Source organism: Nanorana parkeri, unplaced genomic scaffold, assembly GCF_000935625.1.
Source record: "Nanorana parkeri isolate BGI_ZX_2015 unplaced genomic scaffold, ASM93562v1 scaffold398, whole genome shotgun sequence".
NCBI lineage: Eukaryota > Metazoa > Chordata > Amphibia > Anura > Dicroglossidae > Nanorana > Nanorana parkeri.
Window position 1 is genome coordinate 103,640 of NW_017306666.1, and position 25,613 is coordinate 129,252.

At 42.0% G+C, this 25,613-nt stretch overlaps 1 protein-coding gene across 1 annotated transcript in view; it reads left to right on the top strand.

Moving 5' to 3' along the window:
- The window catches only part of KANK1 (KN motif and ankyrin repeat domains 1), an 89,567-nt gene that overhangs the window by 39,324 nt on the left and 24,630 nt on the right, over positions 1 to 25,613 (top strand). The window contains exon 3 of the mRNA XM_018559475.1: positions 18,849 to 21,497. Coding sequence (XP_018414977.1) covers positions 18,849 to 21,497 — 2,649 coding nt within the window. The remainder of the gene's footprint in view (positions 1 to 18,848; positions 21,498 to 25,613) is intronic.

Genomic DNA, 25,613 nt, shown 5'->3' on the forward strand with positions numbered 1-25,613 from the left:
ACTCTGTGCAGGCCAGTCAAGTTCCTCCACCCCAAACTCGCTCATCCATGTCTTTATGGACCTTGCTTTGTGCACTGGTGCGCAGTCATGTTGGAACAGGAAGGGGCCATCCCCAAACTGTTCCTACAAAGTTGGGAGCATGAAATTGTCCAAAATGTCTTGGTATGCTGATGCCTTAAGAGTCCCCTTCACTGGAACTAAGTGTCCAAGCACAACCCCTGATAAACAACCCCACACTATAATCCCCCCTCCACCAAACTTTACTCTTGGCACAATGCAATCAGGCAAGTACCGTTCTCCTGGCAATCGCCAAACCCAGACACTTCCATTGGATTGTCAGATAGAGAAGTGGGATTCGTCAGTCCAGAGAACACGTCTCCACTTCTCTAGAGTCCAGTGGTGGCGTGCTTTACACCACTGCATCTGACGCTTTGCATTGCACTTGGTGATGTAAGGCTTAGATGCAGCTGCTCCGCCATGGAAACCCATTCCATGAAGCTCTCTACACACTGTTGTTGTGCCAATCTAAAGGCCACACGAAGTTTGGAGGTCTGTAGCTATTGACTCAGCAGACAGTTGGTGACTTCTGCGCACTGTGTGCTTCAGCATGCGCTGACCCTGCTCTGTCATTTTACGTCGCCTACCACTTTGTGGCTGAGTTGCTGTTCCCAGTTGCTTCCACTTTTTTATAATACCAATAACAGGTGATTGTGGAATATTTAATAGCAAGGAAATTTCACGGGTGGACTTATTGCACCGGTGGCAACCTATCACGGTACCACACTTGAATTCACTGAGCTCCTGACAGCAACCCATTCTCTCACAAATGTTTGCAGAAGCAGTCCGCATGCCTAGGTGCTTGATTTTATACACCTGTGGCCATGGAGGTGATTGGAACAACTGAATCCAATGATTTGGAGGGATGTCCCAATACTTTTGGCAATATAATGTATATTCTTTTGCAGTAGCAGAACAATTTTTTTTTTTTAAATATTGGGCTATTGAAATTACTTATTATAACAATGTTATCAGTTGATAGCATAATTGTGATCAGTGATCATGTTTCAGTAAACTGAAGTCAGATCCCAGATGGCTTCCGGTTTGTTGCTTTTAAATGACTGAGGTTAGCAAAGCATCAGTGCCCTTTGCACTGCCATAAGCCTTAATGGGGGCTAAGTTGCTAAAACCGGCACATAGAAAGCTAAAGTTTAAGTGGAATATTTGCCAATAACAACCAGTTTGGTTTCAGCTGTCAGAAGAAGCTTGCCGTGGGTAGTAATTACTGTCTTTGTTCAGCTTTTGTTAATCAGCATCCTAGTGTTTTATGGGCTATGTGTCTTTGTTCTACACCCTACTTATATCCCAATAAATGACAGGTGCAATTTCTATTGAGCAGCCTAGTAATGTGTCTACTGGTTGAATACATCCAGTTCAAGAACTAGTGTAATATACACTCTCTTTTGTGTTTTTTTTTATAGTGCATCTAAACCCAAAAATAAAAATGTAATATAGTGCAGCTTAGATGTGCTGGCTACGTTAGCTTTCTTTTTTTCTTTTTTTTTCCTTTATTTTCACCTGCTGATCTGGCCAGTTACACACTGGTGCCCATACACCTGCCGTTTATCATACTATAATCGCGGGTGATCCCGCGATTGTACGATAATCGGCAGGTGTATGGAAGGCGTGCAACCGTTTCTACTGTACGGTCGCACGTCTTTTGTCTTCCGAGCACGCTTGAAAACCCGCTGAGAATCGTAAGATTTTTGGTGGGTTAGTGGCATGCTCGGAAGACAAATGCCAAACTGGCCGGTGTGCGCACACTGCCCGCTCAGCATTGGAATCATCGGAAGCCCTCCCCTCAGCGGATAAGGCTACGATGATCACAAGTATGATCTGCCTGTCCAAGATGGGCAGATCGTACAAGATTGTAATTACCTTACAACCATCGCACAACGAAAGTCCTGCGATTGTTGTAAGGTGTATGGCCAGCTTTAGTGTGGCTACACTCTATGGTGGAGCAATTGAGCCACCCTTGGACAGCAGCACAGTCACCCTGTGGGGAGGGTAGTGTTAAATGCAGCTGTCAGAATACACAAACTATAACTGCCACTGATTGGCTGAAGTCACTATTCAGCCGAGAAATTTCAGGTAGTTTATGTCCAGCTTTACAAATTAATGCTGAAACACTTTTTAACCCCTTAGCGACCAGTGACGTACTTGGTACGTCATTCGCAACATGTCCGTTTAAACAGACTCATAAAGTGCCTCATCCCCCGACACACCCCACCATGCTTCCCGGGCTCTTCTGCCTCTCCTATGGGCCAGGGACAGTCATCTCGGGTATCGGCAGGAAGCTGGAGAGGAGAACACCGAACGACCGTTCACCAATCTCTTCCCCGCTCTATGTGACCGGGAGCGACGCGGATTGCATCACTTTTGGTCCCTGAGCTGACATTGCTCGACTCCTGTAGCTGAGCAATAAGCTATTAAAGTGTGATCTGCACTTTAATAGCTTATTTAAAGTGGAAAGGTGATACTGGGGGTCTTTTGGACCCCCCAGTATCACCTTAAAGAGAACCTGTCACCACCAATATGCTATCACATAGGTGACTTGTAAACCCCCCTATGTGATAGCAATTAAAGTTAAGTAAAAAAAAATAAAAGTTTTAAAATTAAATAAATGTAAAAATAATGAAAACATTTTTTTAAAGTCCCGGTCCTAATGCGCATGCATGTATTCACGTAAACACGCATCCCCCGTGCACGCCAGAGTGAGAGTCATAATTCTAGGGACAGTATTTACACGTATCTCTAAAGTGGTGACCAGTAGGGACTTTTTAAATCGTCGTGTTTGGACTTATTGTGTTTTGGGGCACTAAATTTAACTTAAGTGCATTTTTCACAACATTTTTGGGTTTGATAAAGAGTTGCGCTAATATCGTGCAGCACAAAGATTTTCAACATGGTCTTGGCTTTTAGAAAATATATAATGTTTGGGGGTTTGAAGTAGTTTTCAGGCCTAAAATGGGGATTATATCATGTGTGAAAAAAGGCCTTGGCAACGGAAGAGTCCTTAAGGGGTTAAGCAGTTACAGCAACAGTTGTTTTCCCTAAAATAGTCATACATTTCCTATTGGGTGAAATATCTTGTGTGTGAAGAAGTTAAACTTTTGGAACTCTGTCTATTTCGTTCTTCTTCCTCGTTATCAGATATGTTTATGAAGTGTATAATTAGATTTCTGCGCAGCCATATGTTATTACCAGTGAGATATTATCCAGAACCCTTCCCAGGTTGGTACAGTTTACTTATGAGCTGTTACAACATAACCTTGCTCTTGCACAACTGTTCCCAACCTGTAGATCATTCCTCTTGTTTATATCTCCCATCGTATTGTCTTGGCAGGCAGAATGCAGTACACCAAATAGCCCAAAGGGTTTAGTCCAAATGTTATTTTCCATTAATCTGTACAGCTGTACCTGGAAAGAAAATTGCCAACCAGATACAGAACCTCACAGGAAATGTTCTAATGTCTAATTGCCTGCAATTTTATTCGATTTAAAGTGACACTAAACTCAGGAATTAACCCTTAAAAATGCAATAAAGTACCTCAACTATTAACATAAATGTATCTTATTTGTGTATCATTTGGCTGTAGATCCTCAAATCATCTCTGAATTGGTGCTGACACTGTCCTTCCTTCTGGAGGGTGGCTACTTTTGTTCCCCATGGTCCCTGTGTGTGTTGTAAAGTAGCCAACGCTCCAAGCTCACTCCCGTGATGGACTAAAATCTCATGTTTAGTTTACTAATTTGTATTGGGATTGTAGTCCATCACAGGAGTGAGCTTGGAGCAGTGGCTACTTTACAACACACACAGGGATTGTGTGATTTGTAAAGTAGCTGTAGTCCTCTACAGCTAGTTGTATTCGGCATTGCACCATTGTATAATATATTATTGCTGGGATTTGTTGTACTCCTCTATAGCTGGTAGTATTCTGCATTGCGCTGTATAATGTAATATTGCTGGGATTTGTAGTCCTCCATACAGTGCAATGCAGAATACCACCAGCTATATAGGAATACAACAAATCCCAGCTAAACATTATACATACAGTGTATAATGTATTGCTGGTATTTGTAGTCCTCTATAGCTGATGGTATAATACACAGCACAATGTACCATCAGCTATAGAGGAATGCAAATCCCACTATCCCAGCAATGCATTATAGAGCACCATGTGTGGGGCAGGGGAGTGCAGGCTTACCTGAGCAGTCTTCCAGCAACTTGCTTCTGAGATCGGGCCTGTCTATTGGCGGCTGTTATCCTCCCACACCTGCTCCTCCTTACTTCTTCTCCCCGGATCCCTGTGTCGATCGTGGATGTGGGCGGGGGGGGAGCGTGAGGCGGGGAGGAGGTGCGGCGCGCAGCATGTGTGGAGCCGTGAACAGTGCCAACTAATCAGAAGCTGATTAATCGATGATTGAAAAAGTTGTGATCGATTTAGTCGATTAGTTGTTGCAGCCCTATATTTGGGGTGGGTTAGGCTGGCAATACAACAGAATGTCATCCGATTCAGAGGAATTGGCCCAAATTCCTACTGTGGGTGGCCAGGCCAGCAAGATAAAAGTTGTTTTTGTTTTATCAACTTTGGCTGCAGTCACTGTTCGGCTGAAAACGTTCAGTCCGGCTCCTGCAACAAATCGGCTGCAGTCACTGTCTATGTATTCTGACAGCAGCCATCACCGGCTTTCAGAATGTAATCGCTGCAGCGGGGAATTCGTCCCTCCATGTTGTTTTAGCCAGCTGATCAAAAAAAAATCTCTTTGTGATTGGCCGGGTTTAGAAACTGTTAGGCTTTTATTGTTCTCAGTTAGGGGTTACACCATTTCTTTATCAAAAAAAGATAAAGATTTCTTTGTTATTACTTTGTCATAAATCACTGGGAGAAAGAACTAGATGTAGTTTATTAGACTTGTGTTTGTTTAGTAAACCAAGTCCGCTGTTGCAAAACAAATGATAGATAAGATAGGTTAGAGCAGATGTCTTTGTCGGTTAACTGTGTCTGGTGCTTCTAGCATTACATGCCTTAGAGCAGGGGTCAGGTCAGTACACATATACACAGACTTGTTCAGTAACTCGGCAAAAGTATGATGGTGATGTGCAAAGAAGCAGCAAATCAGATTTCACATTCATATTTTTATAGAGAGATGAGTCCTGATCCCGACTGCCTGACTTTTAAAGCTCACCACAAATGTAACAATCTGTTTCTACAATGTCCTTTAAGGGCCAGTTCACACCAACTGCGGCTCATTCCAGAGCTGTAGCTGCTAGAATGCACAGTAATCGCACACTAACTCCCTTCGTTCTGGGGCGGGAGGGTGTGTGGGGGTGCATTGAAGTCAATGGCACCGCAGCCACGCCCCCCGCCTGCAGTGCAATCGGACGCGTGGCAAAACATTGCCTGCGTTCCAGTCCAGTGCCAACGCAAAAAGAATGCAGGGGGCGTGGCTGTGGTGTCATTGACTTCAATGCACCGTTACGCCCCCTCCCGCCCCAGAATGAAGGCAGGCGTTTAGTGTGAGATTACTGTGCGTTCCAGCAGCTACTGCTCTGAAACGCACCGCAGTTGGCCCTCAATCTACCAACAAGTTTGTGGTGCAAGCACCTGCTTGATTAGAGACACATTAATTGGATAGATTAGGTAGGTTTTCATAATATATAGTTTTGGTCAATATAAAGTTGATTGTACAGACAAAATTTAAAGCGTATGATGACCCTAACACACCATTGTGTGCAATATATACCCCATTTCCAATGTGTTTTGTTTATCCAGTCACTTTGATATGGTTTATTCCTTTGATGCTGTTTATTAAAGAACACTTCTAGGTTTGTCATTGTCCTTTATAAAAAGAGAGTGGATAACCATGTAGCTATATTTTGATAAATGCTGGAACTGTGACTAATACGCTCGCACATACTGTCGATTTTGTACAGAAAATTACAGGATATCATTTAATGGAAACTGGCATCAGGGTTGTTACACCCAGTCCAGCACAGTGACAGGGGTTTGTTTGCATTACGCTGACCCTGCCAAGGTCTTGCAGTCCAGGCTGAACCATGCTCATTTATTTTAGACTTCAGAAACAACATACTAGCATAAGCTAGAAAAAGGATACATTGTGTGCACCTCAGAAACTTAAGAAATGTGCTTGTAACACTATTTAAATATGGCCAGTGCTAGTCATGGTATCTTTTGCTAGCTTTGTACTTAATCTACATCCTTCTGTAATAATTGTCTCGACAGATATACACACTTTGACCTATTAGTATGTGCCCCTTCTTTTACACAATATTATTATTATTTCTACCATTTGTTGAATGAACAAATAACTTATTGAACAAGCGAAAGGGTGAATTGTACAATAGTACTATAGAAGATGATTATATAGACTTTTAAACAAAAAACTCAAACCAGTGCACTTTTATGTATCAGATCACCCCCTTCTTTCCTTCACCACCTATCCCAGTACCATATGTGTATCTAAAACCAAAACCTTTTTTGGGATAGTATGGAATTGTTAAAGGTTCAAAAACCTGTCAAGTTTTGATTTCTTTCAATAAAGCAATAAGCAGGGTTTGGCAGTTGATGTTCACCAAAGAATGCAAGTGGTCATATACTGTACACCTAAACTAAACCGATGAGAAAGAGGGAGACCTTCCAACACAATGTATTTAGGTTATGGAGGCACCCCTGTGGATAACTGATGTGTTGCGCTCTCCCAGCGCAACCATTTGTGGTTTACAATGGCGGAACCCCTGCCACATCCCCAGTTATGTGGATCATTCAGAATTTATATGCAAAAAATGATCGGTTAAACCCAGAATTTGAGGGGCAGTCCCTATAAATGAGGGACGGTTGGGACGTATTGTCGTGGTAATGGTTTTCATTGCTGTCTGTGTTGAGGAGATTCACCCTCCCTGTTTGTACTGGTGAACAGTGTCATGGTAACAGGAAGTGACGAAAAATCCAAAATTTACAGTAATCACTGGAACATGAAGTGAGGAAAAAATCTCCTAATGGGGCACCTCTTTTAGGAATAACCAGTTGTGACTTTACATATATAGGAAACTGTGCACTGGTGTCTCCTAGCAAATAAGAAAACAAGCAGACCTTCCACCATGAAGTCAGTTAAGCTGGCTATACACGGTTCTATTTTTTTTGATTAAGCCGCGGGCTGAATGAAAAAGAACAGATTTCTTGTAGGCCTTGATGGACGAATCCCCCGCTGTGTCCTTTGTATTCTAGCAGCAGCCTCTGGCTGTCCCGCCAATCATCTGCTGGCTCTGTTGGGCCGAGAATAATCTGACCAGCTCCTTCGATTAGCTGATTGAGGAATGCCGGATCTTTCAGCCAGTTCATCTAGATGAACCGTCAAAAATTTGAGGCAAATATAGCCTATTTTACTCTTCCATGTGTAGTTTTGCCTCCACACCCTGGAGGATGATGCACTTAGCCCTGGTTCACACCTAGGCGGCACAGTTTTTGCACGTGTGTAGCATGCTGTTATTTGCGTTTTGTGCACATTTTGTATGCGCGTTTTCATTGGCAGCTCATAAACCATTGAGGGCAATGGAAGAACGCGCATATAAACGCGCAAAAACACTCACGAAAATGTACAACATGCTTCTGCTGCGTGTTTTTGGGCATTTCCAATTAACTCTATGGGGAGGAAAAGCGGCTTTTAACTGCCCAAAGAAGCTCCTGTATCTTTTCAGGCATCTGGCGTTTTCCTGCTAGGCGTTTTTCTGCTCAGGTGTGAACCAGAGCCATTGCAAATCATGGGATTCTTTGTGTTGGGCAGTTAAAAGTGCTTTTCAAACTGCTCAAAAAACGCCTAGGTGTGAACCAGGGCTAAGAGCCATAGGAGTCACATTTTTCTCATGACACTTGCTAGGTGTTAATCAGTTTAGACAGATTATTCCATATGGAAACAAGCTACTAACCATTGACTTTTTTGGAACGTACAAAGTGCATTGTAGAGCCACAAAACTATGAACACAAAGGCAAATTAACCTGTTCATCTTTAATGTACCCATGCATTCGAATTCAGGTTTTTGTGTCTGGAATTAAATTAATAGACATTATGCCCACTGGTGGTTGTGATATTGTTTATTTTGGACAACAAGCTGGTCTCTGTAGGATAAGAGCTTCTATAGAAGCTGACCCTGATGAAGAAAAATTACAATAGTTAAACAGAAAATGATAAAACACGTTAAGCCAAGCACTGTGTTTGTAGCTATACATCAAGGATGAAAGGTTTATGGTTGTGTGTGTTTAGATCAGGGGCTGACTGGCAACTTTTAGCCCAGGGGGCAAGTACAACCTAGAGGCCCATGGTGCAGCAACTTGGCCTCACTCCCGCTCTGCCTCTTCCCCCCGCCTTCTCCTTGCCCGTCTGCCACTTTTGCCAATAGATATGGTCCATGCCGCTTCTGGCTGGTTTGAGCATCTATCTAAACAAAAATGTTACTATTCTTCTAAGTGTGTCTCTGTAACTTGAAAATAAGTGTAAATTCAGAGGGGCACAGCCTTTATTTCATCCTGGCATTATTCATGTGCAGCTGTCTACGCCACTTGCAAAATATTGGATTTTAATCTTCTAACAGCCTTTAAATGTGACCTGACACATGGAACATGACCCACAATAGTGCAAGAGTCCCTTAAGGTGGCCATACACTCTACAACCATCGCAAGACTTTAGTCTTGCGATGGTTGTAAAGGGATTAAAAAAACGTACGATCTGCCTATCTTGGACAGGCAGATCGCACTCTCGATCATCGCAAGCCCGCCCCCCTGAGGGGCGGGCTTCCGATGACCGCAATGCTGAACGGGCAGTGTGCGCGTGCGCACACCGGCCCGTTTAGCATTTATCTTCCGAGCACCGTTCTAACCAGCCGAGAATCGTACGATTCCCGGCTGGTTTTCGAACATGCTGGTTCGACAGAAGACGTGCGACCGTACAGTAGAAACGGTCGCACGTCTCCGTTCACACTGCTCGATTATCGTACGAAAAACCGATCGCATACGATTATCGTACGATAATCGTGCAGTGTATGGGCACCTTTACGTTTGGATGCAATTAATGATGTATGACTCAGATTAAAGGTGCCTGCAGTGGATATTCTAACTTGAACACAGCTGGGTACTGGAAAGCATTTGCCCTTGGCTAACTGATTTTTTTTTCCTTCTTACCTGGAGTTGCTTTTTAATCCCATAGTGGTACTGGTGAGCAACTGGTCAAAGTATTGATTTTGACATACTTTCTGCTGTTTGTATAAAGGATAACTAAACCCAAGAACAAAAATGTAATATATTGCAGCTTACCAGTCCTTAGATGTGGTGGCTGCATTCGTTTTTTCAGGCTAAGAAAGGTTTCAGCAAGTACATAAAATACTTGTTAGTCTTGCTAGAAATGCACAAACATCCTTATCTTCTATAAAGTGCCAATCTCACCATCCTCCATGTAATAGAGATAAGTAAACGCAGACATGTTTAAAGTTTAGCCTGGGCCTCTTCCATAGATACAGCAGAGTGAGTGAGAGTAGCCACCTGGGAACAGGAAATGTGTAATTTACAGGATTAACAAAGCCTGAAAAAAAAGAACAATAATGCAGCAACCACATCTAAGGACTGATAGGCTGAAATATATTACATTTTTTTTTTTTTTTTTTTAGTTTAGATGTACTTTATTATTATTATTCAGGATTTATATAGCGCCAACAGTCTGCACAGCGCTTTACAATATAAGGAAGACATTACAAGACAAGATGGTAAGGAGGACCCTGCCCATGAGAAATTACAATCTAAAGGGGAGGGGCAAGTGATACAAAAGGTGGTAGCTGTGTGGGAATGAGTTGTTTGAGAAAGTAATATTTCAGCAGTTAGGTTGAGGCAGGATAAGCCTCCCTGAAGAGATGAGTCTTTAGGAATCGCCTAAATGCGTAGGAGATAGGCTGGCGTAGGGAGTTCCAGAGGATAGGAGAGACTCTAGAGAAGTCCTGGAGGCGACCATAGGGGGAGTTGACAAGGGAGCTAGAGAGCATGAGGGCTTGGGAGGAGTTGAGAGGATGTTAAGGTGATACTTTGAGACATGGTTGGAGATAAAGCTGTGTGTATACAGTTGTAGATGGCTTTGTACGTGGTGGTTAACAGTTTGAATTTTTTTATTTGGGCGAGTGGAAGCCAGTGTAGGGATTGGCAGAGAGGGGTTGCAGACACTGAGCGGTTGTTTAGGTGGATGAGTCTAGCAGCACCATTCATGATAGACTGAAGAGGGCATAACCTGTGTAGAGGTAGGCCAATGAGGAGGGAGTTGCAATAGTCAAGACGAGAGATAACAAGTAAGTGTATGAGTAATTTTGCGGTTTCATTGGTGAGGAAGGGGCGTATTTTGGAGAGGTTATGGATGTGAAGGCGGCAGGATTTGGATCGTGATTGGATGTGGAGCAGAAACGTGAGGTCTTTAACATAGAAGCTGAGCTGCACTGCTTGCCTGAATTGGCAAAGCACAAGAGGGACAACTGAGGAGGACAGAGGAATTTGGTTCCAAATGAGGGACAATCCCTCCAAATAAGGGACAGTTGGGAGGTATTGGTTCACTTTAAGCCTGCCAAGGGCTGGTGCACACGTTCAATTTGTCATCCATTTTACAGTGATAGCAAACTGCAAGAAGAGAAATTCCTTCCTTTAATTAGCACAGGTTCCCACCTGCACCTTGAGGCGAGGTGTGTTGGAAATTGATTCCTGCATGCTGTGCTTTTAGTGCATTTACCTGCATTTCCAGCCAAGGTAATTGGTTGCAGTCCTTCAAAACACAAACAAACAGTATATGTGAAAACACAAGTCAATGCACCGAAACCCATGTGTTTTCAAGAAAATTGCCAAAGTACTGGACTGTACTGGTTGCATTTTTGATGTGCCCAATGGGGTGGGAAGCCCTAATATACAGGATTTCCCTAGAAGGATATGTTTTTCTGATATTGCAGTGGAATTAATTTTTGTCACTAAGCCCACATATCTTTGCATTGTTTTTGGTGACGTTTTTTTCGGTTTATTTAGGAACCTGTTAAAAAAAACAACAGCATATATTATGTCTTTTGAGCTATAGATGGCACTGTAGTGCAGTGCTAGTCTTTTGTGTGCATGCTTATCTATGACATATACAGGAAGTTCTCTCTGTATGCTCTATAATGCTGTATTCTGATATAATGTCCTAATAAGCAAGTAAAACTTAATTCAGCATTCTGCAAGATCTCAGTGCTTCATCTAAATGTATAACCAACAGAACTTTGGATTGCAAAACTAATCCCATATTTTGTAACTATTATGCTTAGTCAGCATTGCAACCTGTAGGGATGCCATCCAACGTATACTGTATATGCATTTCAAATGAAAAAGGGATCTTTTCAAGTTTCTTATTGTTCCATAGAATGAATCGAACTGTGTCGGTGATGCTTCACGTGTTGCTGGCTTTCTTCTGCTTTGTTGGGAATAATCATTTAAAAAATTGTTTTCTTTTTACATTCTCTACACCCCGTACAGTTACAAGGAAATAAAGGGGAGGAAGAAAAATATTTTTCCAAGGATGCATTAAGAATGGAAGGCAAACACAGAACAGAACTTGTCCTCTTTAAATTGTAGTTTGTATAAGTGTCCTGCAAGATAGCATAGCGGTTTCCCTACATGAATGGAGCTCTGTCTGGCTGCACAGAGCTGCCAGTGTTGCTGGAGAAGTGGACACCAAGTGCCTTTTCTGAGTAAAAACAAAGAATTGCATACACATAGGAGGAAGAAAGGCTTCAGGATTTGTGTTGTAAATGTAAGAGCATTTATAACCAGGGTTCCCTTTCACTCATGTCATGCATACATATTTATTTAAAAAAAAAGCGTATGCATAATCCACAGAATGCATGGGGGTTTGTTTTTTCACTTAGTACATGATTGTTGGCATTTGACTTTCATTCTGAAATTGTAGACTTGTACTTGTACGGTTGCCAGTGGTGGAACTACCAGGGTCGCAGAGGTCGCGGCGGCGAACAGGCCCTGGAGTTCCGCCACTTGGAGGGGGCCCAGGACAGGAGGAAGGGGCCCCAGTTTGTGATTGTAGAACACATAACAACATAACAGATGTTGAACCTGATTTCAGTTTCTTATTGATCACGTGCTGTTCATTTTTGTTTTCTCAACAAAAAGAATGTAGCACTGCCACCAACACAAACATTCTAGTGAACAATTATCAAAATAAGCCATAATCAATAAATTACATCAAACATAAACATAGTGTTATAGCATCATCAAAGCATTTAGTATAGGTAGTAAAAAAAATGCTGTCCAATAAATTCCATGGTGCACAAAACTTTGAATTTGAAGAAATCTTTGAATTTGAAGAAATCTTTAAATGTGAAAACATTTTTTGCCATGTGGTCAATATCCCAAAAAACCTCCACCATGCGCCTCTCACATTATGGTTGGACCTAATAATTAAACTAAGGTCTAAATTTTTTCCCTCCTCTGGGGAGTGAGCGGAATGCTTTCTTCCTTGTGAGGTCCGTAATGCGAGGTGGTACTCTCAGGAGAAAACATATATAACAGTACCATAGTGCTCCGAAATAGCCATAAAATGACTTTATTAAAACATATGTATAAAATGGCAACTGACATAAAATAATGCGCCACTATACACGCATTCAGCGCTTTTTTCTTTACAGTTGACTCGCAAACAGTCCTGTTTAGCAACTCGGCTTTTCCTAGTCTGCCTGACGTGATGACGTAATTTGAAACTTTGTCCAACGCGTCGCATCCATTGACTTTTTTTTTAGGGGTATGGAGTCTCAGAGGCCTACATGTCTTTTTTTATATATATGTATAGTGGTGTCTTACTACCAAGGAAACCTATGCTAATGTAACTGTCCAACCTGGAAGTGGCACAATCGCCATAAGGTATTGTGTAGACATGTGCGATTCGTTTCTTTCCGAATCGAAATTCGGACGAATTTTCAGAAATTCGGATGTATCCGAATTCCGAATTACAGACATAACGAATGCAAACGAATCCGAATTTCCATTTCCGAAATTCGGTAGCGTTAGTACGAACGTTCGTTTCGTTTTCTGTTCTTATTCGTTTCTTATTCGTTTCGTTCGTTGGAGCAAAGTGACATTAGAGAAGGAGAAAAATATTTTTTTCCCCTCAAATTTCACTTTTGCTGCAAACGAACGAACGAAACGAATAAGAAACGAATAAGAACAGAAAACGAAACGAACGTTCGTACTAACGCTACCGAATTTCGTCCGAATTGACTTTCACACCCGAATCCTGAAAAACTAAATAACACAAATCCGAATTTAAAACGAAACGAAACTAAACAAATTTTTTGGCAGTGCACATGTCTAGTATTGTGCATTCAGACAGCTGAGTAACTAATTAGAATGGATCTTGGGATTGAGGCAATAACTGAAAATATCAGAGCCATGTTGGTCTATGGGGTATCGGATGTAAACAGAACTCTGATCCGTTTGTTTTCCGGACCTGCCCAGAGCCAGGGGTAACCAGGTGTAAACATATGTTGGGCTTCCATTCAGGTCCACCTAAAAGACTAACAGGCCTAATGGGAAAGCCCGTGTGAAAGGGCTCTAAATGTTTGTGTTGGTGGTAGCACTACACTAACTTTGTTGATAGGTTTTTTGTCTGTGTTTACACATTCTAGGAGTGTTAGCCGCTTCGCATTAGAGATAAAAAGTTCACAGTGCAGTAATTTTTTCTATTTATAACTGTTATGTTTTATTGTAGGGGTAAACTGTAATATATACACAAGGAAACATAGTATCCAAATGTATTATTAGGCTTATGTAAAACATCGAGAAGTTTGTGTTTCCCAGGCTAAAGCTCGCCAAGGAACGAAAGATTTTTAACCTGATATAACAAAGATTTTACTAATGATAATGATCTTATCTTTTATACATTTCATCACGATTTATATTCAAAATTTCATGCATCTATCTTAAAAGCGTCCAGTGTTTGATTCATTTGTATCTAGTGACATGGCTGATTTTGCACTGATGTCAGAGTCTCAGTTGGCACCCACTTCTTTGATCATTCACATTGATTACAACAAGAAAGATTTTCCATTCTGTTGGGGAATCGGTTTGTTCAGCACCTGGCCATTTATTAGTCATTCTGCAAAAGTTTCCCCTATGGCTTCCTTAAAATTTAACCCCACCTTTTTCCATTGATATATTTTTTTCAACCTTGTTCTGTTAACTTTATACATACCCTAAAGTGACACTAAACTCAGGAGTTAAATCTCAAAAATACATTCCAGTACCTTAACTTTTAACAAAAATGTATCTTATTTGTGTATCACTCGGCTGTAGATCCTCAATCATCTCTGAATTGGTGCTGACACTGTCCTTCCTTCTGGAGGTTGGCTACTTTTGGTCTCCATGGTCCCTGTTTGTGTTGTAAAGTAGCCATCGTTCCAAGCTCACTCCTGTGATGGACTACAATCTCGCGTTTAGTTTGCTCAAAGTAGCTATCCTCCATAAGGAAGGGTGTCGGCACAAGTTCAGAAATTATTTAAACATATACAACCGAGTGACAAATAATCTACATTTGTTAGTAGTTAGGGTACTTAAATGCATTTTTTAAATTTAACTCCAGAATTTAGTGTTACTTTAATTCTCGCTATCTTCTGTCCTTCCAGTGTCCGTTGTGTGCTGTCCTTACTGATGCCCAAAATGGCAATGACTGTGACGTGTGAGCGCAGTTCTGTGTGGGGGTCCCCATGGTGGCATAAATTCACAAGAAGTGGGTTTAAAGAGGAACTATACTCATATCTTCAAAACAACAACAAAGCCACCTTTAGAAGTGTTTAGCAATGAGAGTCTACAAACACTTACTTCTAGATCAGGCCTCAAAATTTCCACTCGCCCCCTCGCAATTGGCGAGTGAAAATTGCGGGGGGGGGGGGGGGGGGCGAGTGGAATGTCAGCAATGGTGCTTCGCCGGCGGGACTAGAGATGGAACACTATCGCCGCGGCAATCGCTCGCTTCTGTTTTCTCTTATTTCTCGCCTGCTGCAGCTACAGAGCGGCCGAGCCCGAGAAGGAGAAGAGAGAACAGAAGCGAGCAAGCGATTGCCGCGGCGGTAGTGTTCCATCCAGAGCCGTAGCTAGCTCTCTGCGCTCACTCTCTTTCGTCCCGGCCGCTTCAGCTCCACTCAGAGAGGCGGCTCTGATTACACCCGTTATCGCTCCCTCTCTCCTTCTGGCCGCTCTGAAGCTGCAGCGGCCGGGAGCAGAGAGAGGGAACGCTGATAGCTGCCTCTGAGTGCCCGCTTCCTGGAGCTGGAGCGGTCGGGAGAAGAGGTGATCGTTCAGCGGTGTGATTCTGAGCAGCCTTAAAGAGCCCCCCCTCCCAGTCCACATCTTTTGGACGTTATTAATCTGAGTTGCCCCACTCAGTATGCCCCTCGCTTGTGGCCATATTGAGTGGGGCACTCATATTAATAACGTGCTGGATTAGTCTGACCCAGGGGCGGACTAGGCCCGGGGTCAGGGTGGCAATTGCCCCCCAGGCCTCTCTGATACCTTTGCAAACGCCCCCCGCCACGGCAAGGACTTCATCTCTCCCCTCTTGGCCGCTGCAGCAGCAGAGCGACCGAGAGGGGAGAGATTAAATGCTTATGGCGGCGGTGGGGGGCGTTTGCAAAGGTATCAGAGAGGCTTGGGGGGCAATTGCCACCCTGCCCCCAGTCCGCCCTTGGGTCAGACTAATCCAGCACATTATTAATCTTAGTGCCCCACTCAATATGACCGCAAGAGAGGGGCATACTGAGTGGGGCAACTCAGATTAATAACGTCCGAAAGATGTGGACTGGGAGGGGGGCCTCTTTAAGACTGCGGTGGCGGGGAGAAGAGAACAAGAAGCTCCACTGCCATCGTCTGTGCCCTATTCGATTGGGCTCCTCGGTGGCCACAGCAGTTTACTCCGCCCACCTCAGCTGCCGTTGGTGGTAGAGGAAGACTGCTGGCTTCTGCTGCGCGAGAGAGAGAGCACCTGGAGCCGGCTGGACGTGCAGGCAACCCTGTTCTAGATAATAGCCGGCTTTTTATTCTTTGCATACCTTATTTTTCTTTTCCTTCTCAGTCTTCTCACAGTGGCCATTTTTACTAAGGACAGATTAATCCATCTTCCTTTACTTCCTGGAACTTTGGCACATGTGACTAGGACATGTGACTATGCACATCATCTCAGGGGAGGAAAATGCCTTTTCCTGAGCTCTCATCAATGAGATTCCCCATCTCTCAGATGAGATTTCCCATCAATGCTCTGCTGATGTATCCTTCCCAGGATGCAACTTTTTGGCACAGTTTACATCACTTGTGCCCAAGAGGACCAGCAAGTGGAAAAACAATAATTGTAAGTAAAAGAAAAATATGTTTAACTCATGAATGTAAGATGATTTCATATCGGCATGCAGAGGTGCATGTTGATGTTATTTTTAGTCAGAGGGTAGAGTTCCACTTTAATGATGCTAGCCTGCATTCAACCTGGAAGAGCAGCCCTGGACCACGGAGAGGTAACTCTGCAAAGAGGTGAGTATTCTTATGAAAGCTATTTTTTATCATGCTGGGCATGGTACTTAATTCTAAAACAAATCTTTGTTAGTCTTTAAAGTAAACTTTTCCTGAGAGTAGCATGGGGGCTTTCATTGCTAGCCTTCTGAAAATACTGGTTCCCTGTCTATTACGCTGGTTTCAGTCATTGACCCTGATCAAATATGCAAATTGGTCAGAAGTCCTGATTTGCATACCTGGTCTGGGTTAGTTGCAGTATTAAACAGGAGGGTCTGCACAACAGCAGGCAACTAGCATTTGCAGAATGTGACGTCTGCAATGGCAGCCTCCATGTTTCCCTCGGGAAAGGATTCCTTTTAACTGGTCAGATTCCAAATAAATGAAACCAAGGATCTGATTGAGTGTTATAGGCCATGTTGATCATTTTTATTGTTTTATTAGACCTTTCTTGGTATGCAACTCTACACATTTGACATCAGTAAAGGAACTGGAAAAGGTTATTTTTGTTTAGTCGGCACGCCTGTTTCACTAGTTACATAACACAAGACTTCCTGATACCACTTTAGTGACTGCCTTTAGATGAAGTCTTGTTTATACAGGTGTCAGGTAGCAAGAGCACATGGAGAAAAAATACAATCGTAAACTGAGAGCACACTTCACAAAATATAAATAACTTTCCAGATTTAGCGTATGTTTTCCTTTTAAGAGACGGTCGGAGCTTCAAGCCAAGAGAACATGTGGCTGTCAAAGTTCAATAGGGTTTCACAAGTGACTGCACCTTTAAGAGCCAGGATGTGGCTTTGCAGTGTGTATAGTGTGTGACTGTGCACAGAACAGCTGAGGCTTTCACAGGCTGCTGGAAGGAGAGACTGTCCAGCTAGAGTCATCGGTGAAGGGCTGTCCTATGAAAATGTCAGCCCTGTTTAGCTAAGGTTGTTCTAATGTGGAATATTTCCTTATGCGGCAAAGGAGAAAAAAAAAGATTGAAAGGCAGCACTGAAGGTAGTGGGCTGGTGTAGAGGGGGGAGAGCAAGCTATGACAGCCAGTGTCAGCATGAGAACGCAGGGACTGCTGATGTCTACAGGAAACAACAAGTAAGTCTTACAGTCACTCTAATTTCTCTTCATGTATTAGGTGCAATTACAGTGTGCTTTCATAATGTCTTGTCACTCAATAACTTTCTGTTAGCGTTGCAGGCAGAGCCATGAATTATATAGCCGCCTTTGCTAGCTTGTGTGCGGCATGTATAAAGATCTACATATTGCCAGCTTCAGTGTGCAGGGCACAGATCTGCCTTCCTTGTTATGTGAGCTCCACCAGTTTCTCTTTCAGCCGTGGAATTTCAGACAGAGCTGGGAACAGGTCTGTCTGCATATTTCCAGCTTGTCTGTGTGCCATGGTGGTCTAAAAGCTCTAAGCAATAGAAAAGATTTGGCTGGAGAGCATGGGTTCAGCAATCAGGTGTATTCTGAATTAAAGGTTGGTTTTGATCTTTGGAGGACAAGCTGTTGCCTTTAAATGAAGTCGTGTTGTGCATATAAGAAAGAAAAAAAGGAGAGAGCATGGCTACTTGGGTAACAACTGTCTGTCTGCATGTTGGTTCTCTGTGGTTATAAGATGACAGTAACAGTATTCTGTAAGCAGTAGTTAACCGAAGCTTGTGACCTGAAACTTTCAAAGTTTATTTTCAATATAGAAACTCCTGTAGTTCCTGATCTTTTTGCTTTTCAATTTCAGATGACATATCCGCTCACTTTTTTTTTTGTACATAACTGTCTGTCCATCCATGCTCTGGTGGTAAACATTGTTTGCAATAGGTATGAATTGAAATTGCAGGGCACAAGGTTGCTTTTCTCATAAAAAAAAAAAAAGTTCACTAAAACCACAACACATTGCTAACAAGATTGCCATTTACTGTGCGTGCAGATGCTGCAGATCACTGAAAGGTTTAGCATTTTTGTGTTTTATCATGAATTTCCTAAAGCTACTGGAAACCTGGTTCACATGTAAAAAGCTCCACGTGTAAAAATGCTCCAAGCAGACTGACATTCTTAACCTGTTGGAATGTATTTTTCACTGTGTTTTTCTCCCTTTTAATGTCATTCAGGTTCAGCCTTCAACTGAATTATGACTTTTTACCTTTATTAGAAGTCTATTTTTAACTGTAGTGAGCAAGATAGATCTTAATGTTTGTGTTCCCTTTATTGCAGGAAAAGAGGAAAGTTCCTCAAATGGTGATGACGAAAGAGATGCTAAATCTGCCTATTTTGTGGAAACACCTTATGGATACCAGATAGACCTGGATTTCCTTAAGTATGTGGAGGACATACAAAAGGGTAACACTTTAAAGAAAATTGCCATTGCAAAGAAGCGCAAGTTGGTCCCTCATTTTCCAGAAGGTAGGACAGAGTCCTGCCAGGGAGCTGGATGGCCCTCTACAGATTCACTTTCATCTTCTAACAGTGATGAACATAAACAATCACCTTTTGTAATTGCCAGGCGACATACAGTTTCTGGCTCTGCTAAATCTTTTCACTCTCAAGAAGCATCTCCAAATTATTTAGCCATCCCTGAGAATAAACCATTGCCGCCTCCTTCCCCACAGCTTCCCAAACACAATTTTCATGTTACCAAAACTCTGATGGAGACCCGTAGGAGACTGGAGCAAGAAAAAGTAATCATGCAGGTAGCTTCATCCATCAGTGATGTTCGTAGGCCAAGGCTGGCAAGTTTTGGAGGTATGGGCTCTACGGGGTCACTCTCATCATTCCCTGGGTCAACTGGACACAGCACAAGTGCTCAACAGCTTCCAAATGGCCACCAAGCCACTAGTGATTACGGTGCCTTCTTTGCTTCCTCTTTAGGAAGTTCTATCCGTCACAGTCCTCTAAGTTCTGGAGTTACTACACCGGTTACTAATGTGAGCCCTATGCATCTCCAGCATATCAGGGAGCAAATGTCTATTGCACTTAAGCGCCTTAAAGAGCTAGAGGAGCAGGTAAAAACTATCCCTATACTTCAGGTAAAAATTTCAGTGTTACAGGAAGAGAAAAGGCAGCTTATGTCTGAAATTAAGAGCCAAAAAGGTAGCAGCCAGAAGGATACTACAGGTTTCCGAAAGAGATCTTACAGTGCGGGTAATGCTGCTGGGTTTGAAACCTCACATACACCAGTTAAATCTGGTGGGGAATTGCATATAGATTCTGATGATGACACAGAAACTCAGGAACAAAATACACAGACACTGAAAGAGTTTAGACAGCTAACTGCTGAAATGCAATCTTTGGAGAAAAAGATCCAAGACAGCAGTTTTGATGCTTATTGTTCTCCTCCACAATCTAAGGAAAAGAAAGCTAAAGAAAAATGTTGCCGTTCTGTTGCTGTTGGGGCAGATGAAAACATGAATGATGTAGTGATGTACTACAGATCTGCAAATCTGAGCAGAGATGCCTCTGTAGGTACTGAAATGGACGTAAGAAGCACTGGGGTTGGGGTAACAGAGGAATTGCTTGGGGTGACTACTGATGCTGAAAGAGAAGTTGAACTTCAACAGCAAACTATTGAAGCACTTAAAGATAAAATTTACCGACTTGAAACAGACTTGAGGGAAACCACCTATGAAATGGAGATGACTAAATTGAAATTGGAGATAAGAGCAGCAGGCTCAAGGCAAAAAGTAGATAAAGCAGTGATGGCACAGCCCTTGACTTGTGACAAGATGGTTGAAGCAGTAGTAGAAATGAGTGACCAAAGCAATGGGGATTACTTGGATGTGGTTGATTCTTGTGTAGGTAACTACATGCAGATGAGCAGCATTGGAATTTCTTGTCGTCCTGCTCTCCAGAGTATTGCTACTGGCCCTGACTTCCCAATGAATCACTGGATTGTAAAAGCTCAAGTAGATATGTATGACAAGAGTGTTGGGTTGGAACTAGGAATGTGTGACAAAAGTGTTGGCATGGACCCAATGATCAGTGATGTGGGACTCTACGTATTAGAAGACATAGGCAAGCAGGGGCATAAAAAGACAACACCTAAAGATGTGAAATCTATTGGATGTGGCGATTGTTCAGTGGATGTTACAGTTAAACCATTGTTGGATTATTTGTCATGTGGAGTCAATACAGAACTTGTAACCAAAGTAGATTCAGCCGTAACAGCTTCTCCTTGGACTGCTAACCAGCAAACTAACACTGAACTGGAGCTAGCAAGCCAGTCCACCAACACACATGTGCCAAGTCTTGTAGATACAAGCACAAATACAGCCATCAGCATGAACAGTAAACAAACAAACACAGAAACTGTGGAAATGCGTTCCGTGGCCATAGGAGATGGTAAAGTCAAGGAAGTCAATGCTATACCAAAAACACGTTCAATTGGAGTATGCACTTCTGAATCTGAAAATGTATCTTCAGTCCGTAAGACCAAAGATTTTGGAATTGGGCAAATAAATGTGTTGGATAATTTCCTGATAGGTGTTAAGGTACGAAGCATAGCCTGTGGTCCTAGTGAAGCCATTCCCCTTTCGACTGACCCAAGAAATATAGCAGTTGGAGATGAACCCCATGAGCAACAAAATATTACTTCAGTAACCAGTGCATCAGAGACTGAATCTCCTGCCATAGACCATTACATTGAACGTGTGCAGAAGTTGCTACAGGAACAGCAAATGCTTCTTGCTGAGAATTACACTGAACTGGCTGAAACCTTTGGAGAGCCGTATTCACAGATAGGCTCCCTTAATTCCCAACTGATCAACACCATCTCATCCATTAACTCTGTAATGAAGTATGGCAGCAATGAAGAACTTCAGACCTCAGGAATGCAGAAAAAATCAATGGAGATGGACTCCTTTTCAGGTAAGGTCTCTAAATGATTTTCAGTTCATGGCATAACACAAAGTCAAGTCATGTGGCAATGGTGCAAGTAGTGTCCATTGAATTTTCTTCTACAGTACAACTATGGTACATAAATTGTAACTGTGTGTGTGTCACGAACCCTGTGTCTGGGAAAACACTTGTAGTTACCCCTTTATGGAAAAGACTTGTGAAAGAACCAATAATGGAATTCCTACTAGCTTGCTTCAAACAGGAAGAACTGGGATGTAGTCACTGATTTGGACATGGCTTGTTCTTTGTGCCGTTACATTCATAAAGAAACCTTGCCATGTCTATAATCGGACAAAGTTTCCCTCATAATGTGGAAATACTTTATGTATTCAATAAGAAGCTTTGTTGCATATTGTGCTTGTTAAGCATGTTTCATTTGAATTCTGAGATACAAGGTTGAGTTTACCTCTGGCATTTTATCCTTCAGATATTTTGGACAACAAAAATTGGCTGGATTACAGTTGTCTAATAGCACTAGGCGATTAACAGATTAGTGCACAATACATGTGGGAAGTAAAGCTTAGGAAGGCATTATTCCAAACAAACTTACGCCGTGACTTCTAATAACTACTGGTTCTGCCTTGCGCATAACACATAATTTATGCAGTTTGGTAATGGTTAGATTTATTTCCTCTATTTTGCGTAGATTAATGGCAGAGAAGGAAGTACGCACATGGCTGCATTCAATGCAGTGCAAACACAAAGTCTAGGATGCAAAGTGCAGTAACATGTTATGGAGCTTAACATTACTGGAGTCAATTAAATTAAAAATGCCAGTTGCCTAGTTGTCTTGATTAACCATTAGCTTTACTGACTTCCAACAACTGAGAGGTTCTACTGATTCACATTATTTAAGCATGAGGCAGTCAAGCAGCTAGCATTTTCAGAAGGACAGCAGTGGCAGCTGCCATATTTATCTCATGACATGTTTCCTTTAATGAAGCCCTTTGTTATTACACAACACTTTTTCCAAGGTTAACTCCCTCCTTTAAAAGCTGCACCACTTTTATCCTAGACATGTATAACGCATAATTCAGAATTCCAAGACCAATGTGTATCCACTTCGAATGGGATAGAATAATCTTTTTCAAAAGTTTGAGAAAAAGGGGGTTTCCTTGAAACATCAGTGGTGACATCAGTGTCATCTTTTCTGTATTATCTTATGCATTACATCCAGGATAATTTACTGACCAGTGTGGGAGCTTTTATCTAACTAAAGTTTAAATGGCTGCTAGAGCACTTATTGGGATAAGCGTATGTTTATTTCCCCCCTAAAGGTGAACATATCTGCTAGATTATTATTATTATTATACAGGATTTATATAGCGCCAACAGTTTGCGCAGCGCTTTACAATATAAGGAAGACGTTACAATTACAATACAATTCAAGACAAGATGGTAAGGAGGGCCCTGCCCGTGAGGGCTTACAATCTAAAAGGGAGGGGCCAGTGATACATGAGGATGTAGCTGTGTGGGGATGAATTGTTTGAGAATGTGATAGTGTGACTTTGCTGTAGAATAAATAAGTTCAAGAAGTAAAAATAAAATGCCAGCTATTCTTATATTTAGACATTTCCAGGCTCTTAATAGTGGAATTGGCATTTTTTAACATCTCATTTGTGCTAAAAGAAGAACCTGGTGAATCTAAACTGGCTATTAGCATGATTGTCCTGCAGTGACTTGAACTTGACTCGAACACTGTCTATTTAGACCAGGAACTGAGTCTCCTTGCAGATGAAAGAGCTAAAATTACAACAAAGCTGCCATTCATTAAGAAGGCCGAATCAGGAAACTGGCCCAAGTTGTAAAAAGAGTGTTAAGTAGATGTGTTAATGTATCAGACGCACACATTCCTTGTTCCTTTTGTGGTTTTTCATTTAGTTACCTGTGTGTGTTTTTACTTTCCTTTTCTGTCCTATGCAGGGCTTGTTTTCCCACAGTGTTCTTTGAATTAATATGTTCACAAATGTTAATTTTGTATTCTTTATTCTTCAACCCTCAGTCTATTCGGCAGACTCCCAGCAGCTCTGTATCTGATCATGCAAATTTCTTCCTGCTTCTGCTTTAGAACAAAGCCAAAGAGGGCCAAAACAGTGTGGGTGGCTGTATTTGCCATTAGTAGATGCTAGGTATATGCCAGTGGTGGCCATCCAGTGGATTTTCATTTTACTTACATACACTGAGTGGCCAGATTATTATGACCACCTGACGTTTGTAGGCAAATTATCTATAAATAGCTATAATTTCGCTCTGAAGTTGCTAGAGGGCCTGACCATTATAAATAGGGAAGCAGGTTGTTTACCACGACAGTAGAAGTGATTGATTTTTTTCTGAAGAAACGGGTAAACAACGCGATTTAACAGCCTTTGAATGTGGGATGATTGTTGGCGCTCGGAGCCATGGAGCGAGTATCGGCAAAACAGCAGAATTCTTTAAATGTTCAAGAGCAGCTGTTGTTAAAGTGTTTAAAGACTGGACTGTCAGCCGAAAATCTGGGTCTGAATTGTGGCCGTCAGCGACTAGTCAATGTTAGGGCAGAACGGAGACTGGCAAGACTGGTACAAGACAACAGAAGGGCAACAGTGCAGTGTCAGATTCCTTGCATCACCTTTCAACATCTCGTGGAGTCACGAGGCGGCCCAATGAAGTACTGATGGGGTAGTCATAATAATCTGGCCACTCAGTGTATATTCACACAGGCTTGCCCAGTCTGTGATGACCCATACAGTATATGTATCACAATTGTCTCTGAATTATATAGACAGGTCTCTATTTAAAATTCAGGTGAACTAAAAATATGTACATTTTTTTCTGATTGTGATTATACCAATTGTCCTGATTGGTGAATTGCAAATGTTGCAGATTCTCCCATTTATGAATCACTGACACCTAATCCTGTGTAACTCATCAAAATGATGCGTATGTGGAATACTTATCCAGATTACAGATAATTAAATGTAATAAGGGAAATAAGTATGTGATGCCTTTACAACATGAGGGTTAAGATTAGGAAAGGTTTCATAATTTACACATCACATACAACAAGAAAGCACTTTTGTGTGGCAATGCAACAGTTACCTTGCTTGACATGTGATCAGCCTTTATTTGCCAAACAAAGTAGGTTACGCATGACTTAAAAATACAGCTGAGAGCAAACATTCTAGGGAGCTTCATAAAATAGGCATTGCAGATGACATAAAAGCTACCTTCTCTAGACTAACCTAACAAAGCCTGTTGTGGTAATCTTGTTTTTTTCCTAAAAATTGGTAATATTCTGTGTGGGAAATAATGGGAATTTTGTATTCAGTACTGTGTAAGCCCTGATATTAGTCGATTAATTAATAGTTATTGAGGCTCACATGGATGTAGGGTCCATAGAAGGGCAGATCTAATAGTTACATAGTATTTGAGGTTGAATAAAGACACAAGTCCATCAAGTCCAACCTATTTTCATCTCATTCTTAGGAGTACTTGTACCCCTGTATGTTACGGTCTCTCAGGAAATCGTCCAAAAGTTTCTTAAACAATTCCACACTTTTAGCTGCAATCACTGCACTGCCGGCGGCAGTGAGTTCCAGACCCTAACCGCTCTTACTGTGAAGAACCCCCTTTGCCCCTTGTGCTGGAATTTTTTCCCCACTAATTTTAGGTGGTGGCCTCTAGTTTTTGTAATGGGGTTAATCTAAAAGAGTTTGTTGCTGATGTTGTTGTCACCATTGAACATTTTAGTTGATGACAAAAACTTCCTATCCTTGATGCAGTTTCAAAGCACTATAAAATAATTGTTCAAATTTCAAGCATCCTTGTTACCATATGCGGCTAATTTTAAGTTTTCTGGTAATAATTTTTCCCTTTAAACTAACAGCAGCTATTCCAAGAAGCTCCATTTCATCACTGTAGTGTACTGGTCTCAACCATTGATCTGTTGACCTCTTCCAGATCTTTAGCGTCCATTAGATTATCCATTACCCCACTGGCCCTCTGGAGCAACATAATGAAGAAAAGCGATGTGTATTCTCCAAGTTGAGCTCACACAATGCTACAGACTCTGTCAGTGCTGCAAAGGGAGGAAGTCCCCTGCTCCCT